The 12,855-nt window shown below is 33.1% G+C and overlaps 2 protein-coding genes across 2 annotated transcripts; one reads left to right on the top strand and one right to left on the bottom strand.

Moving 5' to 3' along the window:
• Positions 1-1,412: 1,412 nt before the first annotated feature.
• LOC106306323 lies at positions 1,413-4,135 on the top strand. Its single transcript, XM_013742895.1, has 2 exons — positions 1,413-1,620; positions 1,709-4,135. Exon 2 carries the CDS (start codon positions 1,715-1,717, stop codon positions 3,440-3,442), a length of 1,728 nt encoding a protein of 575 aa, XP_013598349.1. The 5' UTR covers positions 1,413-1,620; positions 1,709-1,714; the 3' UTR covers positions 3,443-4,135.
• Positions 4,007-6,641, bottom strand: LOC106306322 (regulatory protein NPR3). Its single transcript, XM_013742894.1, has 4 exons — positions 5,620-6,641; positions 4,805-5,540; positions 4,523-4,723; positions 4,007-4,453 (listed from the first exon to the last, which is right to left on the bottom strand). Exons 1-4 carry the CDS (start codon positions 6,151-6,153, stop codon positions 4,188-4,190), a joined length of 1,737 nt encoding a protein of 578 aa, XP_013598348.1. The 5' UTR covers positions 6,154-6,641; the 3' UTR covers positions 4,007-4,187.
• Positions 6,642-12,855: the final 6,214 nt, after the last annotated feature.

Here is a 12,855-nt window from a genome sequence, read left to right as displayed (position 1 = left end):
TTAAATTAAAAAACTGCATGGTTTGTCCCTTTGGTATAAATCTTTTTTGTCCATTTTTCTCCTTTTATCCTTTTTATTTTTAAAATTTAATGAAATAAGAAAAAAAATGCTAAAACAGAACAAAAATTCAGCATGCTTATCCCTTTCGTATAAAAACTTTTTTGTCTATTTTTTTCTCTCTTTTACCTTTTCCAATTCCAAAAGTTAATGAAATAAATAGTTTTATGAATCAAAAAAATTGTAAAAAATAGAAACAATTGATAAAACATTCATATACACAAACTGATATTTTTTTGGTTGAAAAAATTAATAAATTAAATTTTAAAGCTACGTTCTACTAAAAGTAGAATTCATCTTCTACGGAAAATGGGTTAGTAGAAAGTGAATTATAGATTAAACAAGTTCGTTTACTTTTTTTTTAGAACGAACAATCTACCTTTACTTAAAATTCTAAATAGGGGAAATGTGAATTCTACTAATTGTAAAGATAGATATTTTTCTGTCGAATGCAGCTTCTACTTTTATTATGTATTCTACAACTCTCAGAATGTGAAATCTAGACATTACTATGACGGCTACATGAGGTAGTATCTGCTTATGAGATTTTTGTCTTCGTTCTACACAGTGTAAAAAGTGTCTTCTTCGGATAAGAAAACCTGATTTTGACGAAAATTATGGAAGTTTCAGTTGAGAAAATATTCTAAAAATATTTGTAATATTCTACTTCTGTAAAACATGTATTTGGCCGATTTAATTTTGTCAAAAATATCAAAAAATAGTTGTAATATTCTAACTTTCCTACACTTTTCCTTTTTTTATTAAACTTTTTTTTTAAAACGTTTTTTTCCTTTTTATTAAACGTTTTAATAAAAAATATAAACTTTTTAATTTTAACATTTTTAAAATGTATGTAAAAAAATAAAAATAAAACTTTGTAAAACGTTTTTAATAAAAATAAAACTCTCTAAATGTTTTTAATAAAAATTTAATAAGATAAATTTTTAAACTTTATAAATAGTTTTTAATAAAAAACGTTAAATAAACTTTATAAAAACGTTTTACAACATTTTATTTTTATAAAAAGTTTTACGCGTCTGTAAACTTATATTAAACTTTTTAATAAAAAAACTAAAATTTTCAATTTAAACGTTTTTTTCCTTTTTACTAAAATTTTAATCAAGGATTAGTTTAGAGATAATGAAAAAAATTATACCAAAATGACAATTTAAGGATGGTATTATACCAAAATATTCCTTTTTATTAAAATTTTAATCAAGGATTAGTTTAGAGATAATGAAAAAAATTATACTAAAATGACAATTTAAGAATGGTATTATACCAAAAGGACAATCATGCAGTTCTGTTTTGGCAAATTTCTCTTATTAATTTGGGGGAACAAAACAACAGTTGGTAGCCTGGTCGATCATATTAGTAAGAAAATGAGAGTTCAAGGACCAATTAGCAATTTATATCCCGTGGTGGCGTGGTCGCCTGAATATCACAGGCGCAAAACTAAAAACCCTAACATTGAGGTTTTAGCAAAGTGTGAGAGAGAGAGATTTTGAGCGACGAATCAGGTGAAGATGGATGATTCAATCGCGTAATGGTCCATAGCTTCTGGTAAATTTCAATTCTTTCGCTGAATTGCTGCTAAGAAAAGAAACCTTTTTTTTGAATGAATCTTCCATATCTCTTGCCATGGTCTCAGGTTGCAATGATGCGTTTCAGAGCTCAGTTTAACATCGGCATTTCTCTCTCCTCCATTGCTCATCGAACCCAAGTTTCAAAATCCAAACTTTGTACTGTTAGATGTTTCCAAAGTGGTAGATTTGTCTGTGGGGGTGATCAATCTTCTTTACGACACTGGTCTCAGTCACCCACACGCGTTTTCGGGAACCGTGTTTCGCGAGCTATGAAGAACGAAGCTCAAAAGGCTCTCTTTGATTACTTGCATCACACTAGAACTCTCAGCTTCGTTGATGCAGAGCATATAAGTAACAACTCCCCTCGGTTTATCTCCTCTTTGCTGTCCAAGATCGATACTAGGAAAGAGGATATATCTCACTCTTTGACTAAGTTTCTAAGGTACAATCCCATCAACGAGTTTGAACCCTTTTTTGAGAGCATGGGTCTGCGTCCTTCTGAGATCTCTCGTTTTCTCCAACGAGACCTTGTGCTTTTGAGTGACGACAGTGTCCTGTTTGAGAATTTCCATGTTCTTTGCAACTATGGGATTCCTCGTAGCAAGATTGGTTGTGTGTATAAAGAAGCAAGAGAGATTTTCGGATACGAGAATGGGGTTTTGCTGTCGAAACTTGAAGCTTATGAGAGATTGGGTCTTGGGAAGCCTATAGTCATTAAGCTTGTAACTTATTGCCCGTCGCTTCTGGTCGGTGGTATTGATAGTGAGTTTGTTGCTGTGGTTGGTAAGTTAAAGGATTTAGACATGGCATGTGATTGGCTTGGGCGTTATTTGTCTGATAGAAAAACATATAACTGGGGGAGTGTTCTTGAGACAATGGAGCTTCTTGAGAAGATGGGATTCAAAGAGGAGAAGCTGAGTAGTCTTTTGAAAACGTATCCTGATTTGGTTGGTGAAACTTCTGGGAAGAAAGCTTATGTGATGTTTGGTAAGCTACTTAAAGTGGGACTTGAGATGAGTGAAATCGATAAGTTAGTTAGAGACCACCCAGAGATGTTACTTGAGAAGTCTGCAAAAAGCATTTTGGCCGCTTTGAAGTACATGATGCGTATCAGAATGGAAAAGGAGTTTATCTTTAGTATTTTACAGCAACACATGAAGCTTATCTGTTCATCTTCTCTGCTAGGACCAAAGGCTGTTTGCAGTAAACTGAAGATCGGAAGAGAAGAGTTACATCAGATCATTAAGGAAGACCCTTTGAAACTGTTCAGTTTAGCTTCTAAAACAACAAAGAGAAGAATTGAACTTGATTCATTAGATTTTAGGAATGCAGAGAAGAGAGCCTTCTTGTTGAAGATAGGGTATGTAGAGAACTCCGATGAGATGGTGAGTGCTCTGAAGAGGTTCCAAGGGAGGGGAGATGAGCTACAAGAGAGATTTGATTGCCTTGTGAAAGTTGGTTTGGATTATAATGTGGTTACGGAGGTTGTTAAGAGGGCTCCTCATATACTCAGCCGGCCTAGAGATGTCATTGAGAAGAAGATCAACCTTCTAAAAGATTATTTAGGTTATCCAGTGGAATCTCTTGTTGAGTCACCTACGTATTTGTGTTATAGTATGGAGAGAATAAATCAGAGATTCTCAATGTATATTTGGCTGAGGGAAAGAGATGCAGTGGTGCCGAGGCTGACACTAGGCACTATTGTGGGTATTTCTAATACCAGGTTTTTGTCATACTTTGTTAATACCCACCCTGAAGGTCCAGCTACGTGGGAAAGTATAAAGAAATCATCTACCTGAAGAGAGGTTTAGAGAATATATGTTGATGCATCTTGAAGTATTAGTTTGACTGAAGCGTTTGTTCATCAGTATAGTGATATAAATGCCCACAAATGGAACAAGGAAAGAACAGAGATCGTCTTTGAGCATGTAGCTAATGTTGATTCACTACTAAACTCAATGAAGTGGTTCTTCGACTGGACTGAAAAGCTCAACAAATTGTTATCAACCTATTGGCCTGTGCTCGGTTGATACCGTTTCTTCTGTGGCTACTGAGAGGAGGAAAGGCACACCTTATGATGCCTACTTGAAACGTTTTCTTTGTTGAAAGAGACCAAGTATTGATGTAGACCAAAGAAACCAGCTAATAACTATTTACTGGGACATACCTGCCACAGTTCTTGTCCAGGATGCATTATTACAGGTTATTTAGACAATTTGGTTTTGTACTCTATTATTGTCCTCCATTAGTCCATGTCTGGTAAGTATGACAAAAGATCATCTCTCATCTATGTTTTATGGTATTTTTTGTTTGTTTTAGTTCAGGTATCTGAGGGTCTCTTGTATAGTCTGAAACTGAAAGTATATACCAAAATATTAAAATCAAAAGGTTGCATGTAGTTAGAATGTTTTGGGTTAGCAAGTAATTTTACTGTTGTAAGACTAACTACCCATCCCTCTTTTATTTAAACTGAACCTAAAGTATCTAAACAACACCCAAAACGGAAAACCTTTTCAACAGATACCACATATTTGGACTAAAGTTTCATGTTGAGTTCTTCAGACCATCTCTTAAAGAAGACGAAGAAGAAGGCGAGGATGAAGCTGAAAGACAGGACCGTGCAATCTTAGACTCTTTGTCTTTGCTATACGCCTTTTGGACATCATCCTTAAGCTCTCTATATCTCATTCTTTTCAGTCTTCTCTCCTGTGGAGATCCCTTCTCAATCTGTAGATCATCGTCTATGTACTCCTCCATATACTTATCTAGGACCCCTGACCCATATGGAAAGTACCTACGACCGGTCTCAACTGCATTGTGAAGCGTTTGGTTAAGTCAGCCAAGAGAAAAGAACAAAAGAAGAGCAAAGATTGTCTAACCTGTTTTCATTAGAGCTTCCATACGAGTAAGAAGTCTTCTGGTTTGCATGTGAGGAGTTTCGTTTAAATCAACCTGACTCAGGTTTCCGGTTAACCCATTTGAAGGTGGTGGAAGACCAGTGAACTCGCTTGTACCTTCTACATTAGCAATGTCCATAGCCACTTTAGCTTCTGTTGGAAAGAACAACTGAGCAAGCCCCACTGCAACAAAAAAGGTTTGTTACTTAAAACAAAAATATCATAAATGATACAGAAGAATCGCCAATTATCAGTCAAACTTACCTCTCTTTTCTAAGTATAACAGTCTCATTTGAAGATCTTCAGGCATAGAAAGAGAACACATTGGTGACTCAACAACCATAGGGTTCCTCCTTACTTCTCTTTCCAAGAGATCTATACACAACCGTGCTTTACTAGCTTCCCTCCCTTTCGCAGCTGTTTTAGTATGATAATCCTTTGGAGTTGTCAATCTTCTACATATATTAACCGCACTGCGTCCATCACACGTGAAGCCAGACGCATTGGCACCTCTCTTGAGAAGAGATATGATGATGGACGGCTCTTTACGCATCGCAGCTAAATGAAGAACCGTGTAGCCACGTGAGTTTCTGTGGTTGACATCACCCATATCAAGAGTAAGAATCTCGGCAACAACTTTGGGATCACTATACACCACTGAGTAATGAAGCCCATGGGCTTCATCTAGGGTGATATCTGACTCGGTCAAAAGAAGCTTCACAAGCTCAACGTCATCTGAGTCCAACGCCTTGAGGATTTTATCCGAAACCTTGGGACTGTTTTCTTCTTCTTCTTGTGGAGACTTGAGACGTATCTGCTTGATCTTCTCCGCTTCTTCTAGAGGAACCTCCTTTTCGATACAGAACCTGTAGAGATCTGACCTCGCCACTCTCTCAGTACATTGATCAAGAAGCTGAGTCAGCTTACAGTTGAAAGCTACCAAAAGAATCGGAAGAACGTTCTCAACAAGAGACTTCTCCACAAAGTTACAAAGCCTCCGCTGCAAACACACAACATGAAAAAGCAGAACCGTTACAATCTCTGAATCAAGAAGACAAAGAAAAAAAGCATTTACACACCTGAAAAGACGAAACAAGCTCAGGCACTTGGAGAATAGAAGAAGCATACATCAACTCAACGACGAAATCAATAGCAGGTCGACAAGAATCATGAGCACAAACAGAGTCAACACAAGTGGAAACCTCCAAAGGAAATGGCTTTAACCTCCCAGTGTAGATATAACTCAGTAAATAAACAAAAGCTTCATGCCCAACCGCTCCATAAGGCAACACCTCTTTCAAATGGTACTTTGGTTTCTCGATCTTGGAACTTTTTTTATCTTTCTTGAACAGCTCCTGGAAGAACTTGCTTCTTGCAGCTAAAATGCATCTGTGAACACCAACGGGAACACCATCCACAATGATCTCTGCATCTGTGTAATCACAATCAGGGTTACTAAAAAGCTGCTCAAGATTGGAGCTGAGTTTGCTTAGACTAACAACTTCGAGGTTAGAAGCTGAGCTTGGTGAGACATGGTTAGACCCAACAGAGACATTAGAGAAATGAGAAGACGTGAAGCTTAAGGATGATGATGGCTCAGTTAAAGTAGCCATTTTTTTGTTCTTTTTGCAGAAACTTTAACTCAAAAAGCTCCTAACTTTGATCCATGGAGATCAAGATTTTCAAAGTCTCAAACAGATTCAAAGGCTCTAACTTTACATTTCATATAAGGAAAACAAATCAATCCCTACAAACCCAGGACGAAAAGAGGAAGAAAAAGATAACTTTGGAATTTTTGAGGTATTATCTATACGGACAAGACCGAAGAAAGGTTCAAATTTTTCAGACAGAACATTACTCTTAGACCTCAGAATTAGTGTACAAAAAGAAAGTCAAAAAGAATCTTGACAACGAAGGAATAGATCTATCGAAGAATCAAAACCACGGCTTTGTGATCTTCATCACAACCTCAAGATTAAGTTTGAAGATTAATCAATGAGAAGGCAAATGGAGGGAGGAAAGAACCAAATTGGAATCTATTTATCAAGAAAAAAGGGAAGAGAGAGAGAGAGAGAGAGAGAGAGTTAAGGAAAAGTCAAGAAGGAAAGGGATATTTAAAAGGATATATTAGAGTTTGAGAAGAAAGAGGACACAAACAGGTGAAGTGACGGTGTAAGAAAGAGACAGCTGAGGGAAACAATTTATAAAAGAAAAAGATTTAGTAATTTCAGTTAAGCTAATGATGACGTAACCTTAGATTGAAAACATGGTCGCAAAATGCAATAAAGAAAGACTCGAATGAAAGTTGACAAAAGAGAAAACAAAGACTTGGAAAATCCGTGTATGAGGCGAGGCCAAAAGTTTTCATGGACGAGTTACTAGGAAACGTGGCTACGTTTCATCTTTTTAAGCGTTTACGGTGTAAATGGGAAACACTAAAGTAAGTAAAGTAATTAGGTAGAATGGGATATTACAACAGATAAAAAAAAAATATGATAGGATAAAGTTAATCGAATTGGTTAAATATGGAATATATTCATCCTGTTTATTCTTTTTCAAAACTGTAGAAGATTACTTTGTTGACAAAAAAAAAAAAGTAGAAGATTACTTCGGTATGTTTTCTTTGTAGTTTTAACAAAAAAAAAAAAGTTTTCTTTGTAGTTTTTTTGGAATAGTTGTGAAATTGATGTAATGAGAATTTTATGTCATTTAGTATCAAAAAAAAAAAATTTATGTCATTCAAATCAAGTTGTAAGAATATTACAAGATATAATTTAAAATTATTTTATTCCAAAAACTAACAAATCCCACAGTCTATAAAAAAAATCACTTGTCACTCATGAACTGAAACTAGATTATTAATTTGTAGCTAAGATATAAGTGTTATTTGCGATATACAATCACTTCTCTACTTAAAACTAATTATGCATTAAGGTGAATCTAATTTAGTCTATTTTTTCATTTTTATCATGAAATTTATAAGAAATTTTCTTACCATTTTTTGAAAAAGTTCATGAAAAGATTTTCGAAAAATATATATTAATAATTGACGTGTACGTATGAGGAGAAAACATTTTAAGCATTTTTAATTTTTAAATTATCCCCAAACTAACTAACTAACCGAGTGGATGTTTGTTTTCACTTTTATGTATATAAATATTTGTTTTACATAATTATTGACATATAATTCATTTACCATATTACTAATGGTTTACTATATCATTTTCAAAACATAACAATTTTATAGTTAGCATATTATAATTTAATTTATTATTTTAAATTGTTAGTATTATCTCTTTTATTAAAACATGAACATCATTCAAACTATCATTGTCTCTTCATGGTTTCTTCGTGGAGTACCACTCAATTAAACACTAACATTAGATATTTCGTTAAAGGTATATTTGTATTTAAGGTTTTGACTCTGCATGTTTCTTAACCAAACTATTTATATAATTTAAATCTTTGATTATGTAACCTATAATACGTCTAATTTGTAAAACACCCATTTAGTTCAAATTATCAAACCGAAAACTGTAATACACCGTATCTATTTTGTATCCTTTTAAATTAATTAATATCTCAAATTTAATAAAGAATCATAGATGAATTTAATAATCATTACAAATTAGTTAAATATTTAAAAGATTTGTTTTAATAAAAAATATACATTTATAATTTAAATGAAATATGAAATTTTTTAAATTCAAAGGTAATCTAGAGAGAATATGAGAATATTATTCAATTTGTCAATTTGTTTGTTTTAAAATAATTCAGATATTTATTCAAAATTAATTAAGAAAACATGATCTAAATAAAAATTACATACGAAAAAGTTCATCACTTATGTGCTCACATAAAACACAAAATTATTATTACGCGTTATTAGTGTAAAAAGTTGTAGATAGTAGGTTTATATCTTGTTTTCAAGTGTTGTTTAAGTTATTGGTTATAAAGTTCTTTTTTTTAATAATACTAGGGGTTGTCCACGCATTATTTTATTGTTTTTAAATATGATTTCTGATGATGTGATTATATGTTCAGTATTTATTTGCGAAGAGCATTATTTGATGTTTTATTATGTTACGTAGTAGTAGGTAATAAGTTAATATATTAAGTGTTTGTCTTTGTAATAATGTTTTGTTATGTATGTATAATACTATTTATTAGTGGTGAAGTGAGTTTCTGATGTAAAACATATTGAATCTCAATAAATTTGTCTTTAAGAATTTGTTGATTCTATGATTAATGGCGTTAAAATTGTATTTTAATTTTTCACATTTTTGAAAATTACTATTTTTAGGTGTTTCTTCCGCTCTCTTCCATCTTTTGACCTTGAGCCATCATCCTCTATGTATTTCGTTTACCTTTCTCGAATGCAATGTTTCTCACCATCATTGGGAAAATACTCACCTTTATGCTCTTCTTTTTCCTCATCTTCTTTTTCTGTGAGATTATCTTGTATTTGTTATAGATCATACATATTAGTTCCATGTTGTGCGGTTGTTTCTTACGACGTTCTAAGTTATTTCAGTCAATATTGGTCCTTTTTCCTTAGGTTTTGACTAAGTTTAGAAACTACATCTCGTTGGGTTGGGCTAGATTTTAGTTGTCATTGATGTTGTTTTCCTCGTTGCTGATTTGCCGTCACGATTTGTTGATCTGACTTTGGCGATCTGACTTCTATGTTCTTTTTCCTGGTTTTGGCGATCTGACTTCTATGTTCTTTTTCATATCTCGAGGATGCCTCCACGATTTGTTGATTTCATTTTGTCTATTTTTATCTCTTTGTTCTCTCATCTCGTTACACATTTAATCGCTGATCACGTCTCCTGTGGCTCTTTTTTCGCCATATTTACTACTCTAGGTTTGGATAGTGTTTTTCTCTGTGTGCGCTTTGTATAATTGGAAGGTTGTTTATGGTCTCAAGATTAAGCTTTGGTTTCTTGGTTGTTGGCTTCCATTTTTTCCCACTCAGGTTGTCTATCTTCTTCTCATGCATCCATTGGTGTAGGTGTGTGGAGTTAGTGTTTTGGAGCTTTGGTTTCTTCTATTCAGAGTTTCGTGGTTCTTCGTTGGCATGAGCGCTTTGTATGTGCTTGTTTAATTTGCGAGGTGCTTCTTATCTCTTAGCTGGTGGTTGTGTTTCCGGTGCTTTAGACATGCGTCTTTTTGTTTCGTTGTGACTTTATTTTTCCCATGATTATTCTTTCCCTGATCCATTTTTTTGGTTTTTTGCGCTGGTGCTTAATCGCGATCCTTTGTGTTGAGAATTGTTTTGTCTCATATTTTATCTTTTTGTTTTTTTTGACATCTGCTTGTTCTAGCCAAGACATTGGTAAGATGGGATATGTTAGTCTTTTTGTTGATCTTTTTTTCAGCTTCAAACCTTTATTGAGTTAGTGTTGGTATAATATTTTACTTTTTCTCTTTGACTGTGGAAGTCTTATGTTTAGATTATGTATTGCATTCTAATTTTTTCTTATTAATTTGGTCATTTTATATTTTGAATAGTTAAATAACTATATAATTTGTAAATTAAATAATAGAAAATGTTAAAAATGATAAAATAACAAAAATTTATGTTATGTTTAGTTGTGAATAATTTAAATATGTAAATTATATTTCTATTATTTTATTTATTTTTTATTCTTCTTGAATTTTTAGTGAACAATAAAATATATTATCAAACTTCATACGATAATAGATACGATAATAGTTAGTGCGAAAAAGATTAGATAGTTCACGAGTAAAAAGTACTTGGCCATATTACAATAATCTAAAAGAAGAAAAACATAAAATGTAAAAAAATACATGGATGATATGTTTCACAAAAATCTTTTGCCCCTTATCAGAAGAAGCGAAAAAACCAATTTTATGTATACATAGATACTAATACCGTCGCAATAAACCACATCGTGGTGGCCTATTGGTTTCCACTAGAGGAGGAGTTGCTCTGTTGGTCCAGACCAGGGATCGACTCCCCTCTAGTGCGAAATTATTAGTTCCACATGTGGCCACGCGGATATGAGCTCATGCTTACGGCCCATTTGAATACCCGGGAAAGGATCCATCCGTGGGTTGCACCTCCTACCCGGAGGTTAGGTCTGTGTCTTTAATAGATCCGGGTTTAACCCTTTAATTCAAAAAAAAAAAAAAATACCGTCGCAATAAATATAGCCAAACCAAGAAAATAGTATTAAAGAAAGTGCGATCGTCACGAGTGATGACGGAACTGACGTATGCAAATGCGAACGGCATATGTGATGCGGTGGTGCTGTGATGTGCTGACGTGGTAAATTATGTCAGTTTCGAAAAAGTTGGAAATCATAAAATTATATTATCAAATTATTGCTAGTGGGTGTAATTTATTGATTTTATAATATTGTGCTGACCAAAGTCTTTATTTATATAATTTCATGTGGCTCTACTCTAATATCAGAAGACACATAAACGTAAGTTTGGGAAAAAGTTGTATGAAAGAAAAGTAAAAAGTAATGTTCAGAAAGTTGACAAAAAAAAAAAAAAAAAAAAGTTCAGAAAAATGAAAAGTAAAACGTATTTTCTTCGAATCCTTCCTTCAATTTCTTTTCGAAATCTTAACGCGTTAAAATGGACATGTGTAAAACGATAATTTATAACGTCATATCTGTTGCATATGGATGGGTCCATGCACCAATCCGAGCCACGAACTGACCCGATCTAAAAGTAACGGCTGAAGTCCGTTCACGAAAGAAAAAGAAGAGTGAGGCTTACGAACAAACGATCATCATTTTCATGCCCCAGGACGTCTCTGACACATAACGTGATAGCCAGCTGGCACGTATGGTTTTGCCATTTTCGGCTTTGGGTTTAGAGACTGAAGTGTTGGGCCAAGAGTATAATGTGAGGCCCAACAGCAGTCATGGTTTTTCTGGATAAAGCCTGAGATGTATATGCTGCTGTGCGTTTTGGTAAGTCATACAAGTTTACGTGTGCTTGCAACATGCCATGTGCAATGTCGTTACAAGATTCTTAGGATCAAGAAGAGAATCACCAGGATAAGATTGAGAGCATCGTCATCACAAAGTAGAGCAGAGAGGGTGAGAGAAACACATGAGATTCGGGTGTGTGATCATCTTGTGTATTACTTGGTACTATGTTCTTGAGCTTGGGTGAGTAACGTGAGATCTGGTGAGCATTGTGAGCTCGGTGAGAGACTGAGAGATAGCATTGAAATTGATACGATGTCCTTCTTCATCCTCCGAGATGTATCAAGGCTTCGTTAACAGCCGTAAGAACTCTAAACCTATTGTCATTTACATTTCAGCAAAAACAAACAAACACAAACATATCATAATGAACTCGAGCTAAAGGATGGACTAGTAACTTGATCTAGAAGTTAAAGCACTACACCAGCGCAACAGGACGCAAGGTCTAGTCGCAGCATCGAACGTAACTACCAGCTGCTCCACCAAGTACTGTGTCATCTCAAATTAAAGTCGTAATTGTAAGGGCCCGAAACTTCTAACCCAAAAATTTTTGGGTTTTAAGAGGAAGACCCGCTATATCCATTGTCATCTTTTATATATTAAAACAGAAGTAACAACTTTGATTTATGTGTGATTTTTTAAAAAATGGACACTCACTAGAAATCAGTTATCATTCATTTATTACTAATAATATGTATTAATAATATATCATTTATAATATAACATCGACTCCTAAAAATCCGGATTGGTTAACAAACTCACCTTGATTCATGTGTGATATTTTTATTTGGATTATCATTTAAATTTTTTATTAAATGTATTTCCTTAATGCTAATATATAATCTTTTAACTACTTAAATCATAAAATAATTTGATATATTTTAATTTAAAATATAAATATATATATTTAATTTTCTTAACAAATGTGTTGAATATATCTTAATTATAAAAAATTGTATATAAATATTTTCACTAATTTTGTAATTAGTAATGAAATTAATGTTATTATACATTAACTCAGTTATCTTTTACAAAATGAAAAAAATTATATCAAATTTTACTATTTTATAGTTATATCTATCATTTTAAAATAAAACATTGTATTTAACTAAATATGATAAAATTATTTTAAACTGATAAATTAATATATTTTATTTTCACTAGAAATATAATATGTTGGTAGAATGGGTTAACATTAGTAAATTAGATTATTCATGTATAAAATTAACTTATCTTAAATTTTTTTTTTATATATATATAGTTATTATCTTAAATGAATAAACATAAAAAATATTGATAAAGGAAATCTAGCGCTTTGAATTACGGATCAGGATCATAATAATT

The sequence above is a fragment of the Brassica oleracea genome, chromosome C7 (genome assembly GCF_000695525.1).
Source record: "Brassica oleracea var. oleracea cultivar TO1000 chromosome C7, BOL, whole genome shotgun sequence".
Lineage (NCBI taxonomy): Eukaryota > Viridiplantae > Streptophyta > Magnoliopsida > Brassicales > Brassicaceae > Brassica > Brassica oleracea.
This window is presented reverse-complemented; position numbering and strand designations above follow the sequence as displayed.